Source organism: Haliaeetus leucocephalus, unplaced genomic scaffold (genome assembly GCF_000737465.1).
Source record: "Haliaeetus leucocephalus isolate CR32 unplaced genomic scaffold, Haliaeetus_leucocephalus-4.0 Scaffold722, whole genome shotgun sequence".
Taxonomy (NCBI): Eukaryota; Metazoa; Chordata; class Aves; order Accipitriformes; family Accipitridae; genus Haliaeetus; species Haliaeetus leucocephalus.
The window spans coordinates 40,118-64,757 of record NW_010973158.1 but is presented as its reverse complement, the minus strand read 5'-3'; the positions used below and the strand labels follow the sequence as shown (position 1 = coordinate 64,757).

Below are 24,640 nucleotides of genomic sequence, written 5' to 3'. Positions count from 1 at the left end.
CGCCTGCAGGCTGCAGAGGTGGGGGGACAGCCCTGAGGAACAGTCAGCATCGCTCTGGAGGGCACTGAGCGCCTGGCAGAAGGCAGAGGTCTTTGAAGGAGAAGATGAAATCCTGGGAAGAGCCATAATTGCTCCACCAAGCTAATCCTCTGAACCATACGGGTTTTGTAAAGGACACTCAGCAAAACTGCTCAGTACCTATTGGAAACAAAAAGGTAATCCTGATACTAGCCATGCTGGTCCTACCTTTCCATGAATTTACTCTCTAGAGCACCGAACAAGAAGAGCTGCCCTGGGCTGGCCCATGCTGAGGTCTATGCAGACTGATGCACAGACCATCTCATCTCTGATGTCCTTGGTGCTAAATGAAGACTGAAGTCACCCTGTGGGACAACAGCCTGACCAGGCAGTAGTGGGACAACATGGTATCAAAGTCCACTGATGGGGCTTAAAGCCAGTTGTGGTGACTGGGCTGGCCTGGAGACCGTGACTAGCAGGACAGCTTGGACTAAAGCCCACAATTCAAAGCAAGTCTGACAGTGCAATACTAAGCAATCAGATCTTAGCCAAAAAAAGCCCCCAAACCAGCCCTCAAACAGATACAAGCCCCAGGATGTACAGCTGATTATCTGCCTTGGTGCAGTACTCTCTAGCAAGGCTAGCTCCATAAGGTAAAATTCACAGGTTGCAGGAAGAGCCAAAGCAAACAATTCTATACCAACTTTTCTTCTAGCTTTTCCTTTGCCAGTTTCATGGCTTGGCATTAGGTTGGCTTGGGCATAGGAAAATAAAATAAAATTAAATGAAATAAAATAAAATAAAATAAAATAAAATAAATAGCAGTAGTACTAAGGAATATTTCAGGTCTTATTTTAGTCCACAATAACAGACTAATCTTTTTTCACATTTTTCAACTTCTAAATCACCCTATATATTTTAAAACCAATTTTTCTACACTACCTGGTGTTATTAAATAAACCCCCATGCAGAACAGAGCAGCACTCCCACTTCAGCTGATACTAGTGAATAAGAATGGGCTGTTCTGGCTCTGCCTATGCAAAAAGCTTGAATTATTCACATCATTGTCTCATTTCCAAGGTTGCGGTCACAGTCCATATTCCTCTACATGCGATGAGATGGTGCTTTACATTTTTAAGACCAGAATGAAAGACACATAAGTCAAGCATTTCCTTCCAATATAATTCCAAATGCTGCCCTAGTTTTGTATACAATTGGCATGCTGCAGAGTAGTAGCTGAAAGACCCCTCTCTAGTCAGAGGAAGCATCTGTCATTGCAAAAAGACATTTGCAATGTTTCAGGTCCATAAATGCAGATATGAAGCCACCAACATCCCGGGGCAAAAGCCAGTGCTGCCTTTTTTCCACGTAGATATTCCACATCCAATCCTGTCAGCCCGTGTGCTGTCAGTTTGTTATTTCACTGCTAGGACATTGACTCAAGCGTTTTCTAATTCTTGAAGACACTGACGACTGATTTTGTGCTTCCTGTCATAATAGCTCAAAACCAGGTTTTTCTTTATCGCCTCCTTCTGCTTCTCACAGCGATCTGCTTCTCACTATGACTTCCGTGCTGTGTCCACTGGGATTTTGGGTGTCAGGTCCAGCCTGGCAGGCTGGGCACACTTTCCCTTACGTATCATACCAGGGAAGAAGTTTTCACCTCCCCAGCTGCCAGAGCAGCCGTGTTCAGATATGCTGAGTGAGGTCTGTCCACCTGTGCTACACAACCACTGTCACGGAGAAGCACAGCCAGCCCATCAGCTTTCTAAAATCCTCCAGTCCTGGCAGCATCAAAATTTGTTGCTGTTTGCCACATAATACCTCGCAAGCTGAAAACAACCCAGATAAAATGACCGAGATGTGAAGCTGTGGCAGTGGCCTGCACTGACAAGATCTCTCATTCCCTGAAGGCTCCTACTTCAGCCCTGCAGGCACAGTGCAGGGGAGTTGGAAATTGGTATTTGCCAGCTTGCCTTCCCAGTTGAAGGAAATACTTTATTTTTTCTGTGTTTGTGTTTTTGTTCTGTACGTTCCTGTAGTTTCTGCCTTTACCATACTGCCCCTTTCCCCCTACAGCAATCAGTATGCTCAGCGAGGTCTCTGCCTATTGCTCTGCATTTCCTAGGGCTGTAGCTCGTCCATCTCCTCCTTCAGGGTAAGAGAATTAGGAGCTACAGAAAGTCACTATTTTAAACCTAGCCTTTCACTTGTTAACCTACTGCTAACTTCCTTCAGTGTTAATGATGCCCCTTCTGGCAACACAGTGGCTCACGGATGTGTCCAGATCCAAATGAGTAATTATCTGAAAGCAGTAAGACGGCTGCTTGCTCTGCTACAAAGCTGACTTTTATTAAGAGTAGCTGGGAGCCAGGAGCTGGGCCCATCTCACACTTTTTGTCCCACCCTGATGCTTGCAAATGTCTGAGAAGGGACGCGACCTGCTGCAGCACTAGTCTCTTTTGCAGACGTCAGGTCATGGCATGGCCCGGTGGCATCGCCAGTCACACCTTCAGATGCTGCTTGAGAAACCACAGCACCTTCGTGCCCCAGAGGTCTGCCTTGCTCCCGCATCCTGGATTCTCCACCACACAGGTCGCGGAGGGAGCGCCGGTATGGAACAAACACTTTGGTCTGGGTGGGAGACTTCCTTTACACAGTGGTTTAAGCACTTTGTTGAGACCTCATGGGGAACTTCTCGAAGTCTGTGTGTTATTTTAGATCCAAACTGCAATACAGACCTTTATCAAGGACTCAGGGTTACCTAAAAGGCTGAAAAGAACCAAACACAGGATGCCCGGTCGCAGCCGCCGGCAGGGGCCGGGCCGTGGGCTCGCCGGCCACACCGCTCCCCGCGGCAATGCCCCCACCTCCACGACGTTCCACCCCGTTCAGCTGCTCCCAGTGCCCTTCTGCCCGAGCCTCTGCCCTGCCAGGCTCAAGGTGGCTCCTCACGCAGGGCAAGGGAAAGGCTCCGCTTCCCGCCGCGCGCCGTGGCCTGCCCGGCGCGCCCGCCTGCAGCCGGCGGCGGACAGACGGCCCTGCCAGCCCCTTCCCGCCCGGCTCAAGGCAGGCGCTGCCTCGTCTAGGAAACGAAGATCACACACCCTTTCCCCACATCTTTCTCTGCTTTGGGGAGGGTACGGCAAACTTTCCCTTGGGAAGACAAATCCCCAGCGCTCCCCTTCCCACCCCTTCTTCCCCACCATCCCACTTCCTACCATTCCACTCCTTTGCTCTCCTGGATGCCGCAGCATCCCCCACGTAGCAGGCAGTCCCCTTCTCCACTCTGCTTCCCCTTTCATCTGTTTCACTCATCGTTCTAAGCTAGACTTGGCTCTAAAGCTTTCACACCTCAGATCTTCTTGCGGAAGGACTGCTTCATTAAAAATAAAAATAAATAAATAAAAAATTTCCAGAACTCCAGGGCTTTCTCTGCATTTACTGGTCTTAGGTCACCACTAAATTAATAGATAAAATGAGCTCCATACCTATCCCAAGCAAACCAGCTACCTGGAAACATGTATAAATTGGCTGCAGAGCCATTTTTATGTAAGCCCTGCACACAGACGCATCCAGAGACCTTCCCACTGCACACAGCAATCAGCTGGGACTGGTCCAAGAGACAGAGCTGTGTCAGAGCAGCTTGCCCATCATGTAGTTGTAAGAGACACGGATATGCCTGTGGGTATGTAAGCCAGTTAACCAGTAAACTATTTTCCTATAGCTAGGCTTAATTCTCACCGTTATGAACACAAAATTTAAAACCTATTAACTTCATCCTCATGTTTGCCTTAAAACACAGAATACATGCTTTCAAAATATTTTCCCTTTTTAGATGATTAATTCTACATGGAGCTAGAAGGAAAAGACTTCTACCACGATCCGTCTCAGATAGTAGAATGCCCAAAGGCCAGAAAATATTGCATGAACCTTCTGAAGATCAGAAGGTTATTTATGCTGACAAGGATATGATGCCATATCCCATCTTTATAATAGGTTCTGATGCTGCATGCTAGCCTCATTATTTGCATAAAAACCTGTGTTAGGAAACCAAATTATTTGAAGACATGAAACCGGAACTTTTCTGCTTTTTATGTGCATGCATCATAATTTGGGGGCAAGTCATAAGCTCTGCTGCAGTTTTGGGGATTTTATTCCCTGCGGCTGCTGCAGAGGGACTGGTGTGGAAGCAGAGTGGGTTGGTCAGGGCTCAGGGCTTGGTGTCCTGGAGGAACACCAGGGCTCCTCCTCCTCTTCCACAGGTAGTTGCTGACCTTGGGCCAGCCATCTTGCTGCATAACTCTCTTATAAAATAGGTATGAGGATATTTAGTGTGCTTGACAGGTGGAAATAGGAGCGGATGGGCAATTTCCCCCGGACTGGAATGTTGCATAACCAGGTGCTGTTCAAGTGCATGCAGAGGAGGAAGACAAAAGCAGCAGAGAGCTTGGGGTTGTTAAAAATAAATCAGTGACAGCAGGGTCCGGGACAGGCTGTCTTCAGCCAAGTTTGCGTATTGGTTACACCTCCCCTAAGCTATGTTTTCAAAGCATACACACACACACACACACAAAAATCTGTTCTGCAACAGTGGCTTGAAAACCTGTTTGTCAACAAATAATTAGCTTACAGCCTGAGTATGTGCCAGAGGCTAGGCTGGCTGTTCTTGCTTAGCCATCACCTCCCAGGAGCTCTGCCTAGGCACTCAGCATGGGAAAAGGCCTTAAGCTCAACAACCGTGCAGACATTTGCAACAACAAAATTTAAGCAGTTAAAAGAGTCAGTTTTATATAACTTTACTAAGGTATAGGTGAGCGCTTGGTGCAGTTACCATATCTGTGCCAAACTCAAAATTTTACGTCTCCCGTAATCTAATTAAACTAATCAAATGGATTTAAATGTACTCAGTTACTACTGAGCACAGCTGTTAAAAACTTCTCTGGTAGACTCTGACCTTTCTTATTAGTAAGACAGTTAAGGATAGAGACAAACTCTGCAGTGCTTAATATAACTGAGAGCTAACGGGAATGGTTGCTGTGATTTAATTAAGCAGTGAGATGCAATGCCCAAGTTTGCATTGCACAGGCTGCCAGCCAGAACCAAGACCCAGCTGTGGGGAGCTGCTAACAGGCAGCCTTGAAGAAACTGTCCTCCCAGCACAGGCAGTAAATAACTGTGAGGCAACACAGATTTCCCTCCCTTTAGGGGAAAAGTTAGCCATTCCCACTTATGTTTTATAATTTGAGTTTTATTATTAGCCATTTAATTGCAGATTCTATTAAAAAATATCCAGTCAGTTGTGTTTTAGCTGTCTGCAGTGACTAGCTCCACTCTGCCGACTTCAGCTGGTTTTCTCATAGGGTTGCACCCATGCGCAAGCAGTGTTTATTGGCATGTAACCTCTCTCTCTGCCAGTGTGGGACTGAAGAGTCAACATCTCCCTTGGAAGAAAAGCAGCATTACACACCAGGGGCGTCCCCCCACTTCTTTGACAAACTAGCTCTCTATTCCCTCTACAAGGAGGTTTTCCTACAGTCCTGGGCTATGTTTCCCTCTTTGGCTTTCAGCAGCACTCAGGGTGGGTTAGGCTGCACAGAGACGCCCCCGCATCTCTTCTGCTATCTTTTTTCTCCCAGTGACTATCATCAGCAATGTCAGAAAGCACCTTGAGCTGCGATACAGCCAGAATGGCTTGTAAATGCAGGATGGCTCTACAGCACTGAGGTTTTAGGAACTCTATGGCCCAAATCTCTTAAAAAACTTGTTTCTGGAAATACCTTAAACCATCATCATTGATGTCTTTGGTTATTCCTACAGTGTTCACCCAAACCCGATAGGCTTTACTCAAGACAAGGAAGAAATCTTGCGACCCGATATGTGCTGGGGGACTCTCAGGCCTCACAGTCTCTTTTTGAAAGAGACTAGCTTTTTGAAAGCGCTGGCACGGCCAGAGGAGTCCGGCTGCACAGATCGGGTTGCAGACGCCTCTGCATCCTGCTCAAGACCAAGGCCATGTGCTGGGCACTGGGCCACTGTCTTGCTCGTTATTCTCCTGACAGTAGGAGAGCAGTGTTAGGACAGCAAACAGTTTCTGTACGGGAGTTATTAAGAAAAAAAAAAGATATTAAAAAAAATAAATCAAGGTGATAAAGTGTTCCTCATTCCACCCCAAAAATCAGCCACACAAATCGTGACTGGTGGTGGCGAGCATGTACAACAAGTTTTTCCTTTTTGGGGGAAGAAGAGACTGAAGAGGGAGGGACAAATGGGAAGGAAGAAAAGGCCATAAAAAGGAACAAATTTCAATGTGCCATTATAATTTTTGACTATCTTCTCCCTGACAAGCAAATCTGCAGAGCATTTAAGATCAATATGTGACAGAGTCAGACAGAGAGGGAGGTGCAGAGAGAGATGCCACTTGAGCTGGCACACCAGATCTTTAAATAGAAAAGCTTTCAGGGAACTCAGGGCAGGCGCTTACTGCACAAAACTTAATTACAGCCATACCCATCCCCCCATGCCCCCCCCCCTTTAACAGCCCCCACACACTTTTTAGCTGCAGCAGTTGGGGAAGGGAAGGGGGAAAGGCACTAAAACCAGCATGGGCCCCCAATCCTGGTATCCCCCTGGGCTGGTGTATTGGGATGGAGCTGTCAGCTCCCCCCAGGGCTGCAAGTCCCTGGAGAGACAGTACCTGTTAGTCAGCTCCTCCGCTTCCTCTGGGTCCACAGCCTCCTCCTCCTCTTCTTCCTCCTCCTCCTCTTCTTCCTCCTCCTTCTCTTCTTCCTCCTCCTCTTCTTCCTCTTCTTCTTCATCCTCTATGAACGACGAGGCCTCAGACACCCTGTCACACTCTGCGCCGTGGTAACCCTCCATGCCCTTCCCAGCTCAGGCCCTCGCCGGTGATTTTTACCTCCGACCCTGTCCTCCCCAGGGTTGCCTGAAGCAACTGTCATCCCCAGCAGCTCTCGCTTCTCCTGACTCAGGGCAGTCTTTAAATAGAAGGCAGTGAAGTTACAGCACCGAGCTGCTGCTGGTCCTACCCTGGGTCCTAGCACCAACCCAATCGGGTGCCAGGACACGTGGCAAAACCCGACAGCCATCCATCCGCCCATCCAGCTGCTCGCCCCCTTCACCCGCCCACCGATGCCAACAAGGTGTTTCTGCAGTGGAGACGGGGCAGCCAGGCAGCAGCGGGGAGGAAGGGGCTGGGGCCCCAGCACACCTTCCCAAGCCACCTCTGGCGAATTTGGGGTGGACAGCACAGATGAAGCGGAAGGAGAGTTTTCTTGTGGCCCCAAGAAAAAGTGCATTTAGTATGTTCAAAAGCAACCTGAGCACACCCAGAGTGCCTCAAATTTGAGCTAGAGAGGTCAAGTACAGTTTCTAGTGGATGAGCCTAGGATACACATCTTTAATAATTAATACCGTACCGTAAGAGTGATCAGATGCACTGTAGCTTTTAACAACACACAGGCAATAGATTTGAACCCCCAAATTTGTAAATGTCTTAAATCACAGGTAATTTCAAATTTCTTCTTTGAGTGGACTTTAACTGATTTTAATTTAAAGCAAAGACAAACTACAATACCATGTAGGGTTTAGGTTAAGCCACATTTACCCTTTATTATTCTGCATTTCACACAAAATGCAGTGCTTTTCACAGACAAAATGGAAATATTTCCAACCTGTACTAGCCAAAATAATGACTTTTTAAAAAATAATTTTTTAGAAGAGGGGGTGAAGCACCAAAACTCTGATTCTAAATAAAGAAATTCCAAGTTATTTCAGGTATAAAACACTATATGCACCGTATAACTCCAATCCCATTTTTTCTTTCTCTCCCCCCCCCCCAAATAAATAGCTGGTTATAAATCAGTCAGCGAACTCTTCCTTGTGTTACAAGTACAGAAACACCCAAGCAGGTATTTCTGAGTACAAGCTCTCTCTGCAATGCTAACTTAAAATTCTACCGACAGATTCACTTGAAGTAAAATATTTCCCAAAGGTTACATACAGATAAAACCTGTCTGCTCTCTTGACTGAGGTACACAATTTACAAGGACAGAACATAATTCCTCAAAAAATTGTTCTTGAAGCAGATACTAACTTAAACTCCAGATTTTATCATGAGCACAGAGACAGTGTACACAGCACAATGAAATTTAAGGTAGAGGACTTCACATTCTTTACACATTGAAGGCAAGAGCATTACAATCTTCTAGAAATGCTTATATAAGAAGCATACATATATTGCACAAGTTTTGATTCAGTCTTTAGCACGGCAAGAGGAAGGTGAGTACCCTTTTACCAGAATCCCTTCAAATTATTTCCAGACTTAGTGCTCTCCCTTCTATACTTCTCACAACTTAATTTGACCTGTAAGTTGACCAAAATAGCATATTCTTTCACACTCTTCCTACAAGTGTCATACTCTGTAAAACCAATGAGGGAATGATTTCTAATAAAACACACAAGTATTAGAGAAAACAAGGCAAACGTAACAAAAACAAACACTACAAAATACATGTGAGAGAACCCAGAGCAAGTAGAGTCCATTAAATTAAGAGTGACATTCTCTGATGAACTTAAATTTAACACCAAGTATACTGTGAATTGAGTCCAGTGACCCAAGTTCAAGTAAAGCATTGGTTCCAAATAAGCATTTGGGACGGTATTCATAAACACTAACTTCAGGTTACCTACAAATTGTCTTACATCGTTTATCGTGGCTGCCCATTTCTCCCAAATAACCATGTCACCTTTCAATTTGAGTTTTAAAACTGGTTTATATTGAATTCTTTGTAAAGGATTTCTTAAAAATAACCTCTCATGCTGTCAGAACACCTTAAGGTACAGGGAGTATACTTACACATTTTAGAAGTGAGAGCAAGAGAGCTAGAAGAGAAACTTCCAAGTTTCACAGTAGACAGCCTATGTCAGTTCTGGCACTACTATTACTGAATGGGAAGCTCTTGCAATAGTTCAGTCCACCAGTACACCTCTGAGTCTGTTAATTAAAAGCACTGCTAGAGGACTAAAGAGAGTTCCTAAAATCCCAAATGAGACACACCAGTAGTTTCTGACATTATAGGTGAGAAATGACAGGCAAACCCAGTGCCAAAATGAGTAGTCAAAACTAGTCCTAAAATAACAGAGCTGAACTAAAACATTTTTATTTCAAGGCAGTAAGAAGCCTCAGAGAAGTTAGCATCTTGCACACATGCTGAAACTTCCCTCGGTCAGCCATGAAAAACACATTTTATCAAAGGTGTCCCAGAAAAACTTCCTGCTGGGGTGTATACCAAGGGATAGGTGTGTGAAGGTTTTTATTTTGAAGTTGAGGAGAAGGGAAAACTTCATGCTAACACTAAGATAGCCATTGGTGGATTTCTTGCTCTGGATACCTGCTCAGAGTAGATGAAAATCCAGGTCATTAAACCTCTGAACAACTTCAGACTGTGCAGAACTGCATCCAAAGTTAGTTAAAGTTCAGATCCTACTCACTGTCCCCAAACCATTTATTTTGTGGTATTTTATCTGGAGTTTTCTGATGAAAGCTACAGCCCACCATTTAACCAGTATCATTATGCTCACTTACAGAAAGTGGTTCTGCTCTTGTTTGCCTTGACAGGAGAATAATATAATGTGACTTCTGCTGAAATTTGTTAACATGTGAGAGCACTGCCACTTTCCACGCTCCTGCCAGATCACCCACTAGCTTCTTTTGCTGTAAGCTAAATCAAGTTACACCACCTTGCATCTTGCTTATTTAACACAGGAAATTACTGGGGAGTTTTCTGTTGTTACAGAGGCTGCAACAAACAGGCTTGTCCCCAAACAACTGGGGAAAACTACCATCTAGACTTCATATTTCTGATTATAAATGTAGCTTGTCAGAAGTACATAAAATTAAGAAAGGCAAAAGGATTCTTTTGAAAGACACAGGCCAGTGTGGTTACAGATCTTGATTTGTATTAAAAAGATCACTGACCTGGTGGGTCACTTTACAGAGTTGCAGGGAGGTACCACAATTTTTTAACTGTCCATTTTAAAACAGTTAGGAAGAAGTGGTTTCAAACATAAAGCAGTAATCTAAGGTGTGAGAGATGTTGACACATTAGGTGATGTAATGCAAACTCGGAAGAGGCAGACACACACAAAGTTTTGTGCCTCACATCCAGCTCACTTGAAATACATTTTGCCAAGTTTGAACATGTATGTCCCTTCTTAGTTAGGCTACATTGTGAAAGTTTTAAACTCTCTAGATGAAGAAATAGCCAGCACCTTTTTCAAAAAAGAGCAGCCCTCTCCTCCCCCCAAAATCCACCTAGGGCTTGTAAAGCATCTTTGAATCCAGACATCACCCTGTATGAAAAACTTGTGCTTCCATTTTACATAAAGCAGGTCAAAGTGAATGTTTCACTGAGGCCAAGTCTACCATCTTATGAAGGCTAAGGGTGGTGAGGGGGAACACACGCATGGAGGGAGAACATTTTAGTGGACTGTGAGAGTCAGATTAAAACTGAAAGACTGTTTAAATTGCAGAAAGAAGCTGCTTTAAGCAGCAAGTCAAAATCTTACGTAGACTAGATGATGAATTGTGTAGTGAGTAACCTCACAGCAGGCAAATAATTTACAGTTTCTAGAACTTCTAAAACTTGAAATAAATTAGAGCTTAGAAGTTTGCAAGAGATAGTGCTTGTTATTTCACACAGTTATAATGGTTTTCACAATCTCGTTAGATACAGCAATAGATGAAACTTTTACCTGTACAGAGACACAGCACAGAATAGCCATACAGAAGTTTATGATTTGCAACAGGCATTTTACCTTTACAGGGCATTTCATTTTCTACTTAATTACAGGAAATATTTTAAATATGCAGTACAAAATAAAGTGGAAAAATAAGCTGTATCTTCCATATACAAACTTTATTCCACTAAGCACCATACAAAATATTAGACTTAAAATGAAAATGTGAACTTGACATCAATGGTAAGTACAATTTTAACAATGTTATTGGTATTCAATAACAAATATATGAGAGGCACAAAGTGTGCTACAATAGGTCTAGAAGAGGGTACACAACTTTTTTGGAAAAGCTAAATTTTCAAGATTACTTATTTAAATTCAATTTACAGTAGGTGACCAATTTACAAACATTTACACAAAATCAAAACAAAAGCCCACCTTATTGTGGCAGTGGTAGTGTTGTGGGGTGTTTTGGGATGTTTGTTTGTTTGTTTGTTTTCCCCAAAGCAGGTATCACTACTACTTCAAATATGTAAAAGGAAGCACTGAAAAGTATCTTGCCTACTCTGTGTGACTATGAAGTATTTATGTATATTGATTTATCCTTTTTTACTCCAACTTCTTTGTAGTAGAACTGTTACTTGGAAATTCCAGTTTAGATTACTGTTCTTGATATCCAGAACACTACCAACCATAAACTAGCTTAATTTTTATAAATTGTTGCTTGTTATTCCATGTAAGAGACAAATAAAACTGGAAAGTTGAACAAAAGTGCTTACTGCAATTAAGCAGATGTAAAGCATGGGCTGTCTGTTCATCAAGAAGTGGATACTGTGCACAATGCCTTAAGGATATAGTCAGGCTTGCATATTGTTTAGCTCTGAATGTCTTCATTTCATGGTTAAGTGTGCCTGAATTAATGATTACACAGATTATGGAACCAACAAGTTGGCATATTCCCATACTTTCCTTCAAATGGATTTATTCTTGTGGTTTGCTGTTTGAGTTTCTTCTAGAAGTCAACAATGCAAACATTTTCAGAAAACATATCTTTGAATGAACAGCTGTATTAACAAATGTTGATAATAAAATATGCAATCTTTCTTATAAACATTTCCTTAACAAAAGTTTACAGAGAAAAACATGTAATAAAAAACCATGGGGTAACTGCCTCTTGATTTTGATACTCTTTATTTCAGCAAGATCCAGTAAGAAGAAGAAAGTGAAAGAAGCTGGTTATCTTTTCTGTACGGTCATTCTTAAAGGTAGTATGCAATTCAGGTCCTTCTTGTCTCGTAATACCTGCCAAGACTGGGGAAAAAGTACAAGGTTTTAAAAGGCTAAATAATCTTTGCCATTAATACTTAAATACCACTGTAAGCAGTAAGCCTCATAGATCCACAAAAATAAGGTCAGTATTTTTACCCTTCTTGAAAAGAGAGGGGGGTGGATTTGGGTGTTAGGGGAAGAAAAAATCCAAAAGGTATACAAAATGCAATGAACTACTGAGGAAGGTGCAGGCTTTGAAGAGAGCATATTTGTGGAGACTGAGATGTTAACATTATTTAAGCATTACATTTGATATTCTGACTGCAAAATAATTGTCTCAAATTCACACATGTCAAAATTCCTAATAGAAGATGTTATACTCTGACATTTCCAGAACTTAATTGTGTCTTTAAAATAGGTTATTTCAATTTTCTTCTGTATTCTAGTGTGAATTCCAAGACACATCTGTCAGGTCATGAACGTACAAATAACTGCAGAGACCCTCCTGTCTTTACACAGAATTCATGTAAACCACAATGTGTAATAAAAACCACAGGAAGAATAATGTCTCAAGGGCAATGAGACAAACAGATTTGTTAGGCTTCTTAAAAAAAGTGCAAGATATATTATATAGACTTCCAGACAGCTAGGATGAAACAACTGCTTTTGCATTTTTCTGACCACCACACAGGTTTGAAGCCAATTTTTTAACTGAAAACTATTTTCAGAGAATTTCACTCTGATTTCACAGAACAGTGACAGAGCCCAAGCTCCTCTGTAAAGCACTGCTTTATCAGATTCACAAAATCAAGTATTTTATGTAAAAGTATGTTAACAGTTCAGTATTTTGTATGCTAACATGGTTAAATAGAAGGAAACTTACATTTCTGAACAGAATTACAAAGCAAAAACATTATTCTGTTCTGACTAAGGCAACACCTTATAGCATTTGTTCTATTACAAGTATCTGGTACTGATTTCCTTTTTGCTGGAGAAGCCCTCAAGGTATTTAAGGACTTGATTAACTGGAGTAAACAGGAGCCTCCAGTGACAGTGTAACAGGGGAGTCTGTCTGGTTAAAGCTGAAAGTGAGTTCTGTGCACTAATTCCTAGGCAGAACTACATTATGAATAGTCAGAGATCTCAGAAAACTATGATTTGAGCTGTGATTCCAAATGCAATGCCTATGATAGGAGACAAATGTAAAAGAGCATTGGTAGCAAGTATTTTTAGAAGAAAGATATTTAACCAAGGCCTAAATCTTTGCTTGCTTCAAAAAGTGTCCTTGCCTCCTCCACTGACTGGAACAGTGAAAGCTCCAGTTTGAGCTACTTATGTTCTAAAATCATGAGTGTGGTCTCCCTGAAGTATGCATCAATTTAATTCAGTTGTCAGAAACCAACAGATAACCATTGGTGGTGATATTTATAAAAAAGGGATACTAAGAAGTACAAAACATTGTTTATGACCAGTCAAATTCAGGTAGGAAGAAATAATGAAGATAAAGTTGTAATTCTAAAGCTATTAACCATCATTAGAATTTTACACACACAAGAAAATCTAAAGACAAAGGTTTTACTATTTCAAGTACCCATTTCAACATAAGCCTGATGCTTAATGGCAGACATTAATAAATACTCTTACTAAATAATTTTCCATAAAATTTTTTGACAACACATTTCTGTTATTCCTATAGTACAAAGCATAAAAATATTCATAACACAAACATCAGAAATAGGCACGTCAATGACTAGCATTTGTATGACTATCTTGAAAGCCAAAGTGACCGGAAAAATTAAATGAGATGCACTTTTTACCTTCAGAATTTCACCTTTGATAATATCAAACTTGTGTTTCTCATGTACAGCTCTAGCAGTGTTTGTCCTATCAAAGGGCTCTGCAAGATCAAACACAAACATTAAAAGTGTTAAAAAAACCCCTAGAGCTAGGCTGTCTTCACTGAGGAAGTAATCAGACAAAACCCAGAAGGGTCAATGTATCATTGCTTCCCAAGAGTGTTTTGAGTGGCTGATTCCACTTTGCTTCCCAATCTTTATTTCTATGTAACATTCATCAAAAAAAAAAAAAAAAAAAACAACCCCCAAACCCTGAATGCTGTAATGGTACGCAATCCATAATAAAGTCAGGTTATTATAATTGTTGAAGCACACTATGATTGTGCTGAATTTATGCATCAGTAATTGTTACTGCTTAAGAGTCTGTGATATCAGAACATGATTTTGCATATAAAAATGTTTTGAAACTTACTACACATGTGCCTCTTGGAACTGTTCACTTTAGATTCATTCAACAGCTTCTCAGTGAAATACAAGGAGTACAGTAAAGTATTTACTATCACTTTTTATAGAAGATGCATCAACTGCTGTAAAAATATACTTTATCAGTTCATACCTATTAAACAATATCTACTCATAAGTTAATTTTGGGCTTCCACCGTCTAACAGACTACAAATTCATGTGATGTCTTCCCTGTTTTTGTGGTTTTTTTTTTTTTCCCCCTAACATAATTAATACTTTGGAACATTTTTTTAAAAAAAAAAAAATATTGAGGGATTAAAAAAGTACTCCTTGCTACCGATAGGGTTGCCAACATTAAAGAGATAGATACTAAAAAATCATGATGCAGAGACTATGCATTATGATGCACTACAAAACAGATTTTAAAGTCTTTTTTTCCTTAACTGCTTAAGTAACATGGTATATTCACACTGGCAGAATGTATGAAAGTCCTTAAGGGCCACAGAACCACAGAAGTTTTTGCTAGATCAGGTAGCTTTTTTGTTAAGTTGGTTATGAATTGCTTTTATTCAAATAGGGACATATAGTAAAATAAAGTACTAAGACATCAGAAGGGCTTATGCCATTATGGAGAGTGGGACTTCAAATGTCGAACATGCTCCATGGCACTGGGTTTTTATTTCTGCAAGCTATTTAAATTCATAAAGAAATTGTTTCATGCATCAATGTTGTATTTGGCAGGTTTCTAAAAGGTTTCTCTTCAAACTACCTATGAAGTTTTCAGTGGACTTTACAGCCAAATGTATTTTACTTTAGAACGTGTCATACATTTAGATTGGAACAAAAAACTATCAGATAAAAAAGGTACATAATCCTCTAAAATCAGTCACGTAATTTGACACAGTGACCTACTGCCACCAAGAATTCCATGTCCCTTACAACGTGAAGCAGTACAGCATTTCTTTTGCTTGTCTTAAATGTGACATTAACTGTTTCTTTAATGCTAGGACCTTCATGTACTTTGTTGAATCAAGAGATACATATTTTTTTAAAGCAACAAGAGCAAAGCTGTGCAATCTTCTGAAACTGTCAGCGAGAAAAAAGGTACTCTAGTCACAAAAGCTGACTCACATCTTCCTTTTATTCTTCCTGCATTATTTACTGACTGACAAAAGACAAACTCATTCCCTGGAGTGCAGCAAGACTAATTTTGCAATCAGGTACTATTTACACCACTACATTTTCTAACCATCAAGACAGTGAGAGTCCATCATAAGTTATTTTGTTCACACACAAAGAAATAAGAATATTAAAAGAAAAAAAAATACAACTTCAACATGGATGCTTGAGGGAAAGGCTAAAGGGTATCATCTTTCCAAATGAAAATACAAGAAATCATGAAACTTCAGAACTGCTGCAAACCAAGCCCTAAGGAATTATTTTTAGAATTATTTTTAACATGTGGATCTGAGAGATTTAAAAGTACAAGCATGACTCAGCTGCAGCTTAGACAGCTTCTGATCCAGTTTCCCTAAATGACTATCAATTTAATTGTCTCACAAAATTGCCATGTTTCTAGCTTTTCCAAACTGTGTCTTTTTCAATAGGAGAGTGTATGATATTATTTGATATAGACAAGATTTAAACTGAAACCAGAATAGTCACTAGCAGTTTAGAGATTCTGCCAAGGAATGTTCACAAACATCAGCTAAACCCAGTGTTCTCTGTATCCTTGTAATGGTAATAGCCTGACTGTCTGAAAAGAGCATCTCTAATATATTTGTTTCTCCAACAACAGAAACACAAATGAGAATCAGTCTTAAGGCCGATAAAAATTAAAACAGAACACAATATTTTCTTTGAGTGAATGAGCCTAAATACAGTGCTACATGCAGAATATGGCAACTTGCAGGCATAGACTTGTGTAATCTATCAAATATATTTAAAATATTTAAAAATATATGCACTAATACCGATTACTGACATTTTAGTCTGCTAACTGGAAAATCTGACAAAGACTTGGAAACCACAATATATTGACATGTTTAGCTACCTTTTAAAAGCTCAAAGAACACTGAAGTTTATCTACATACTTTGTTAAACTAGTCCAGCTTAACAGCTGTTATAAACATGAAGCCTACTTTGAGCTGAAATAAGAAATTTAATTTTTCCCTTCCATTTTAGAGGTAAAAACTTGGTCTGTGAGGCTAAAACCCACCTTAATAAAGGCTTGAAGTACATTGTAACGGGAAGGGATAAGACGTGCCACCTACAGATAATTTTGCTTTTTTAATAGTTCAAATGCAAAATGCACTAGTAAGGAAAAAGTTGTATGTAACCATGTCCATTTAATACCAATTCTGAAGTGCCTATTCTGTATGCTGCAACTCTATTTTCCAACCTGACAGAAAGAAAACCTAATTATTCAACCACTTTGTAACATCATAAAAAACCCTGAGAGCTTGAAACACACAGCTCCCCAGCAACACAGCAGATCAGCATCATGTGACAGCAGCAGACACAGCTGCCCAGCATTCCCACCTCCCACATTCAGACCAGAGCCTTGGCAATGTCTGCAGACACTATCCAGAATCATTTCAGCTGTACAGATACTCTTAATTCTCACATTTCTCAACTCTGAGACTGTAGAGTCAAGCATGCAGTCGTTTTTCAGTGTACTTTTTCCCCTATGACTGGTAGTTGATTTTTCCCCCCAAAAGTCAAATGAACAGGAATCCCATCATGTGGCTTCACATTGCAATCCATATGATTATAGTCAAGCTGGTACGCTCTGGGCAACAAAATAACTAACTTCACCAGTAGGTAATTATTCTCTGCACAGAGCAGCACAAATGCAGGAAATCACATACATACACACATGGGTGTGCTCCCATCCCCAACAATGTTGAGGAATGTCTGTACAGCCACAGGACTTCTGCCTTATTCCCCTCCTCCCCCAGCAAAATTTTCCCAGTCTGACAACTCTTTCCATACCATTTGGGCTCCCATCCAAGTTCTATTCCTCTTTTATCCTAAAACTTCAACCCTGGATATCCTGATCCTAATAGCTACCATTTATTTACAGCCTGGGCCCAGGCCACCTCTCCCATTTCAAACCTTCCCTCTTCACCCCAGTGCCCTAAACCACATACTTCTAATTCTGCCCCCATTCCACTTTGGTTCCTTATCCACGGTGCCTTGCCCAACCAATTCCCCTTCACCTACTGCATTCTGATTCTCACTCCCCTTTCTCATCTCTCTGTGTTAAGTGTTTCCAGTTACACAGCACCTCTCAGTCCCTTCCCCGCTTCTCTTTTCATTCTCCTAACATCTCAATACTTCTCTTGGTCTATTTCTTCTCTTTCCCTCATCCAAGCTTCATCTCCCACACATGTTAACTGTTCATCTTCTCCATGTAGGTCCCCCACAGCAGCCGAAAAGCATCAAGAGCACATGAAGCAGGTTCCCTGTATAGCACTACTGTCCGGTTCAGCCTGCACCAAGAAGGCTCAGAACTGCAACTCCAAAAGTTAGCCTGGGTTTACCCTCTGGTTCTGGAGGCCTTCATACAGTCTCTGCAGAAACTGTACATTCACAAGCCAGCCAAAAATAGTAGCCACAAGGGGATGAACATATGCATGATCTAGTCATTGCTAGGACCTGGGACATCAGAGCATTTCTAGAACAAAGAATATTCTTAAGAGAGTAATCTCAATATGTGCCTGCTGTGTTTTTTCAAAAGCTCAATCTTGGCAAAACTGACGACTATTTTTACAGAGCAGGAAAACACACGCTACTGGTCATAAAGGCCATTCCTTGTCAAAGTCCTAATCTCTGTTCCAACAGTAACAGGGCAATGAGTGCTCTTGAAGAAAAGGTCAGAACTATTTTTAAACACTATAGAACTTAAAGCTTCCTTCTCAAATGTTTTTGGCGGGACTGTTTCCAAAACTATTTACATTGCTTAAATTTAATTTTCTACATAAATGTATTACACATGTGAACTATTAAAACACTACCAAGGTAAAGTCTAATTGACAGATTTATGTATTTAGTCTCTTAACAGTTAAAAATGGTAATGCAGCTTTATATTTTACCTTCTACACAAATAAATTTGTTTCTCCATTCAATACCATCAGGTCTTGGAATAGCTTTGGCCTCACGAATGGAAATCATCTGATGGCTCCAACTAGGGAAAAAGAAAACAATGTGCAGAACTTTCAACTCTTGATTCTAAATTAATAATGTCAGTTTACAGTAAAAGATTGTCAGATTGCTATGTCATAAGCCTGGATAACACAGTACTTTATAATAATGAATAATATAGTGTAACAGTCTAATCTTCATAATTCACTATGTAAGAGTAAGGAATGACAGGTAGGAAACAAGAGAATTGTCCACAAACAGAAGTTTATTTACAAAAACATCTGCAAAAACATCACATCTATCAGTAACATATATTCATGACAATTTTTTTTCAAAAAACAATGTCAACTTGAATATGGACACCTACATTTATTTCTAAGTTCAAAAGAAATTATAGTCTCAGATCTATCCTTCAGAGTTTTCTGTGGGGAGAAAAGGAACATAAGGAGCGTAAGTGCAGATGAAGTCACATACTGCATTCCATTAAAAAAATATTAAACAGTATAAAGATATATAAAGATATCTTGCTTATAGGCCTGCATTTCTGGTGCAAGAAACCTTTTATTAGAAAGCACTAACACTCCGTGTATGCTGAATTTTAGATCTCCTATAAGTGCAAAAACAGCACAACAACTCAAATATGTGTTTGAAGATATTCTACCACTTTCTGCACACATTTTTACAACAAAACCATAGGAAATGATGACACTGAATAGGAACAGCAGGCAGTTTACAGGGCAGCTTTATGATGTGCCAAGCATCTTTATGATCCTTATGATGCTTGGCACAACAATGTGCCAAACATGACGGAAGCCAAAGTAACCACTTGAAGTTTTATGTTCGTATCTACCCAACCAGTTTTCAGGTGCTCTTAAGTAAACAAGGGAACTGTATCAGCAAAACACCTGGACCACCAATGTGTCACCATACGCCTTGACTAAATGGGGTGTAGAAATAGCTAAGTAGTGTGCTGCTAGCTGTACTGGTGTTATATACACCTGACATGATCTCCTGACTGAATCAATCTTTTGATATAATGCAAAGAGAGAGGAGCTTGGCTGGGTGCATCAACCACCTGCAGTAAATCTGTAAATATCAACTGTAAATCAAAATACAGTCTATAATTCATCAGTTAAATCTGGAAGAACTCTGTGCTCCCTAGGCCACAGATAAGCTGTCATAATTCCATTAAGTCAGTGGTGATAAGACAGTTTATACCACCTAGAAATCCATGCCAGTAATTCTACAAATTATCTTGGGTACAACGCATGATTAAAACCACTCATGAAAGCCAGCTGTCTGAATAACCATTAGAACAAGTACATTATTCTTCTATTTAAGAATATGAATAGGGCCCATTTCAAAAAGGTGCAGGACACAGCATATGAAGCATAGTTTAGGATACCTCAGACTACTTATACACCCACTGCTGTGTATATTTAGATTTCTCTTGATATATTCTTTAGAAAATTAGTACAGGTCCTGATAATTTCTAGCATTCAATGCAAACTAAAGCTTTCATTCTAACCCATCACTCTCCCTCTCCTTAATTCCCATAGCAGACTACTTTTGCAAGTATTAGAGATATTGTGAAGTACCAAATACTTTTGTATCATGTCTTTTTAATAAACTACCATCAACACAAGCTTAACAAGAAATTAAGATAAATTTCTCAAAAAAAACCAAACCCCAAACCCCACAAAAAAGACAAAAGAGAAAAAGCATGTGACTAGAGCATCAAAGAAGCTTAAACTGCAGCTCCAGAACATTGGTCAAGAGTAGAAGCCGACAGTTCAACTCTTCTGCTTTTTCTAAAAGCTTATTTAAAAATCAGAGAGCACCAGGCCAGTGGGGAAAAAAAAAAAAACCAACCAGTCATGCAGCAAAGTATTTGATCTGTGTTTGGTTAAACCAGGCAGTATTGTTCCACTTCAAACATGTAATTCTTCTCTTGACTTCTTTTTCTCTAGGTTATACTTGGCTTGATTCCTCAGCAAAAAATAAATGTGTTTATAATACACTGGTTTAGCAAAAAGCAACAAAAAAGTGACATTTCTAGCTATTTAAACAGCTTTTTATTTAAACTTGAAAACAACTATTTTATCTAATAGTCTCATTAAACCTTCACTAACCCCACTTTGGTACCAAAATCAGCCTGAATTAGAAATGAATTACCAATAGCAGATGATTTGTGTATCAATTTTAACCATTTTGGCTTGCACACAATAACTTCATTATTGCCAACACAAAGGAAGTATTCTCCACATACACACTTTCAATCCATAAGTTAGTAATAACCATTTAAACAGCTATTTCAATTATCAGTTATTTCTGGTGTCACTGCCCACATTAGGTACGTGGCTCCTCATGGAGAAGCCAAGAATCTGAAAGAGTAGGCATTTCCAGGTGTGTGTACGAATATACTACAGATGCATTAAAAAGCTTATCTTTTCCAGAGCGTTCTTATAAGCCAAAGCCACTTGCATAAACACACTAAGGTGGGTACAAATTGCAAGCATATTTAATTCAATATACTAATAAAAAATCATCCCTTTATTACCTGAAGAATTCTACCCTGAAGAGAGCCGTAAGCAACTGTATTTTGTCACAATATGTATCCAATCTTTTATCATGTCCACCAAATACAACTTAATCAGTGAATTATCTTAAACAACTGCTACATAGCTTGGAACAATAAATATAAGAAGTACAGTCCCAAAGGACAATCTCTAGGTTCCCTAGCAGTAACTTCAGGGCGGCAAGGCCTTGCTTCAAGGTCTCACTTTGCAAAGAGACAGCCAAGTGAAAACCTGCTGCCTTCACTCACAGCTGCAGGAATGAAATCAGACACTCTCTTCAGAGGGCCTGGTAAACATGGACCAGTTTCCAAATACTTTCTTTTGAGAACACCTCCATACATTTTTACTTGGGTCACATTCACTGCGTGATCAGCAGACCTTTGATAGTTTGAAATACTTAACGTTAAAATGGAATTCTAAGCATACTTTTAGCCAGCTGTATCATGAGAAACATTATGCAGGCTTGAACTCTTATGGCATGTCAGCAAATCAAGCTTTGCTATATGTCCTGTGTAAATCCAATATATGCAGCAATTTCCAAATCACATTTCTGGTACGTTATGAATGGGGATAAAAATTACTTCTTATGGAGACACCGAAAATCCCAGACTAGCACTGTGGAATGGGCACTGTATAAATACATGGTAATCAGCAATTTTCTGAAACATCTTATAGTCTAAATAAACAAAGCAGATTAAAAGCATAAGGGAAAAAAATACAGCACAAGGAGATGAGCTTATTCACAGCTACACAGCATGCAAGGCTCCTGTTTCCTCCTTTGTGCTCTACTCTTTGGGCCCATCTTACCCTTAAATATTATTCACTACAAATAAAATACAACATAGATTTTTAACTGAAATACCTAGTAGCCTTTGCTAGACCAAGGGGGAAGTTTAACACAATGTATCTCCATCTTCCCTTCATCTTCCTGACCAATACATGTAAAATAGTTGATCAGTTAAGCATTCCAGGCAGGTGGCATCAACTACTCATTGTGTCCAAAATTATGATCTTCGCACATGATCTGATCATTCTTGACTGCATGCTGTTCTTTCAGCAAAACAGATCGGGTGTATCAAACCTGGTAGTGTTGTGTCCTATACCATAGATAGGAATCTTCAAAAGTCACTTTTATGAAAATTGTAGTAGTATTCTCCTTAGTAATCTTTTCAAACACATTACAGTTCAATAGTGAAATTTCACAGGCACAGTACAGGTCATTTAAATGTAACCTAACTTAATAGTCACAGTATCTGAAATATAACCTCAAAATTTCTGTGCATAAAACCACTAGTAAATGTTTTACAGGGAAAGCAAACACTGAAAAAAAAAAAAAGTACTGATTACAGCAATGGAAGTGTTCAACACATTCAGGAATAAAATACTAGTTCTTCCATGAAAGGCAGAACTAACAGTGTCTTCCTGTTGTGTGTATTTAATTCTTAGTGTCATTCCCACCTATAACATTGTTTCCATCAGCAACCTCAAAGCAAAGGTAACAAGTGTTGTGGATAGTGTGACACTTGTACCTGTTCTCAGTGGCTGGCTATCACATACACACACAAATGTTTAAACACCATGTTCTGTCCACCTTTTCCCCCACATGGGCATTAATTGGGTTTCTCTTCTCCAGCCAGTTACCAGGTTTTATGAAACTATACTGAATTTTAGTACCTTCAAGACACACACCCTACTCCCTTCAAAGAGGATTTATATTTGACAGTGATACAGAGATGGTCAAGTAAACAGTAAATCTAAGTTTTATTTCTGTAGCAGAAAGAGTTAAAAATAACATAGGTTGCTGTATTAGGCATGTCATTTCCTGATACGACTTCTCAGCTATGTAACATTTTCATGGAACTCTAATAGCTATTTTTTAGTGGTTTCAGGCTTGGGTTTTTTTGGTGGTGTCCCCCCCCTGCCGCTTTTTTTAACAGATTATCACCAGTCAAATGTTTACTTAACAGGCATTTAACACTGGAAAAACAAGCCAGATTTTTTTTTTTGGTAGGTTGGTTGTTTTTAAAAAATCTTTTCTTCCCTTGACATCAGCAACTGTCTTTGCCTCAGTCTTTAACAGCGAGACCAGTTAGACTCAGGGTACTCAGTCCCCTGAGCTGGAAGACAGGGACAGAGAGCAGAATATAGCCCCCATAATCCAGGGGGGAAGCAGCTAATGACCTGCTATGCCACCTGGACACTCACAAGTCTACGGGACCAGATGGGATCCATCCAAGAGTACTGAGGGAGCTGGCAGAGGAGCTTGCCAAGCGACCCTCCATCATTTATCAGCAGTCCTGGTCAACAGGGCAGGTCCCAGATGACTGGAGGCTTGCCAATGTGATGCCCATTTACAAGAAGGGTCAGAGGGAGGATCCAGGGAACTACAGGCCTGTCAGCCTGACCTCGGTACCGGCGAAGATTATGGAGCAATTCATCCTGACTGCGCGCACTTGGCGTGTGCAGGACAACCGGGTGATGAGCCCAGGCAGGATGGGTCCATGAAAGGCCGGTCCTGCTTGACCAACCTGATCTCCTTCTACGACCAGGTGACCCGCCTAGTGGATGAGGGGAAGGCTGTGGATGTTGTCTACCTCGTCAGCAAGGCCTTTGACACTGTCTCTCATGGCATACTCCTTGAGAGGCTGGCGGCTCATGGCTTAGACAAGTGTACTCTTGGCTGGGCAAGGCTGGATGGATGAGCCCAGAGGGTTGTGGTGAATGGAGGTAAATCCACTTGGCAGCTGGTCACAAGTGGTGCTGCCCAGGGCTCAGTTTTGGGGCAAGTTCTCTTTAACATCTTTATCAGTGATCTGGACAAAGGGATCGAGTGTACCCTCAGTAAGTTTGCAGATGACACCAAGTTGGGAGGGAGGGTTGATCTGCTTGAGGGCAGAAAGGCTCTACAGAGGGATCTGGACAGGCTGGACCAATGGGCCGAGGCCAACTGTGAGGTTCAACAAGGCCAAGGGCCGGGTCCTGCACTTGGGTCACAACAACCCCATGCAGTGCTACAGGCTTGGGGAAGAGTGGCTGGAAAGCTGCCCGGCAGAAAAAGACTTGCTGGTCGACAGCCGGCTGAATGTGAGCCAACAGTGTGCCCAGGTGGCCAAGAAGGCCAACGGCATCCTGGCCTGTATCAGAAATAGCGTGGCCAGCAGGAGCAGGGCAGTGATCTTCCCCCTGTACTGGGCACTGGTGAGGCCGCACCTCGAGTCCTGTGTTCAGTTTTGGGCCCCTCACTACAGGAAAGACATTGAGGTGCTGGAGCGTGTCCAGAGAAGGGCAACAAAGTTGGTGAGGGGCCTGGAGCACAAGTCTTATGAGGAGAGGCTGAGGGAGCTGGGGTTGTTTAGCCTGGAGAAGAGAAGGCTGAGGGGAGACCTTATTGCTCTGTACAACTACCTGAAAGGAGGTTGTAGTGAGGTGGGTACAGGTCTCTTCTGTCAAGTAACTAGTGATAGGATAAGAGGAAATGGCCTCAAGTTGTGGCAGGGAAGGTTTAGACTGGATATCAGAAAGAATTTCTTTACCGAAAGGGTTGTCAGGCATTGGAACAGGCTGCCCAGGGAAGTGGTGAAGTCACCATCCCTGGAGGTGTTCAAAAAACA

At 40.9% G+C, this 24,640-nt stretch overlaps 2 protein-coding genes across 3 annotated transcripts in view; both read right to left on the bottom strand.

The window, feature by feature from the left end:
* CMYA5 (cardiomyopathy associated 5) overlaps positions 1-6,897 on the bottom strand; it is a 48,120-nt gene extending 41,223 nt beyond the window's left edge. The window contains exon 1 of the mRNA XM_010580494.1: positions 6,716-6,897. Within this exon, the coding sequence (XP_010578796.1) occupies positions 6,716-6,897 (182 nt within the window). The remainder of the gene's footprint in view (positions 1-6,715) is intronic.
* A 4,383-nt stretch (positions 6,898-11,280) lies between these two features.
* PAPD4 (PAP associated domain containing 4) overlaps positions 11,281-24,640 on the bottom strand; it is a 44,559-nt gene continuing 31,199 nt past the window's right edge. For both annotated transcript variants that reach the window (XM_010580492.1, XM_010580491.1), the window contains exons 13-15: positions 18,402-18,493; positions 13,863-13,942; positions 11,281-12,087 (exon numbers count right to left, since the gene is read on the bottom strand). In XM_010580492.1, the coding sequence (XP_010578794.1) occupies positions 12,013-12,087; positions 13,863-13,942; positions 18,402-18,493 (247 nt within the window). In that variant the 3' untranslated portion in view covers positions 11,281-12,012. The remainder of the gene's footprint in view (positions 12,088-13,862; positions 13,943-18,401; positions 18,494-24,640) is intronic.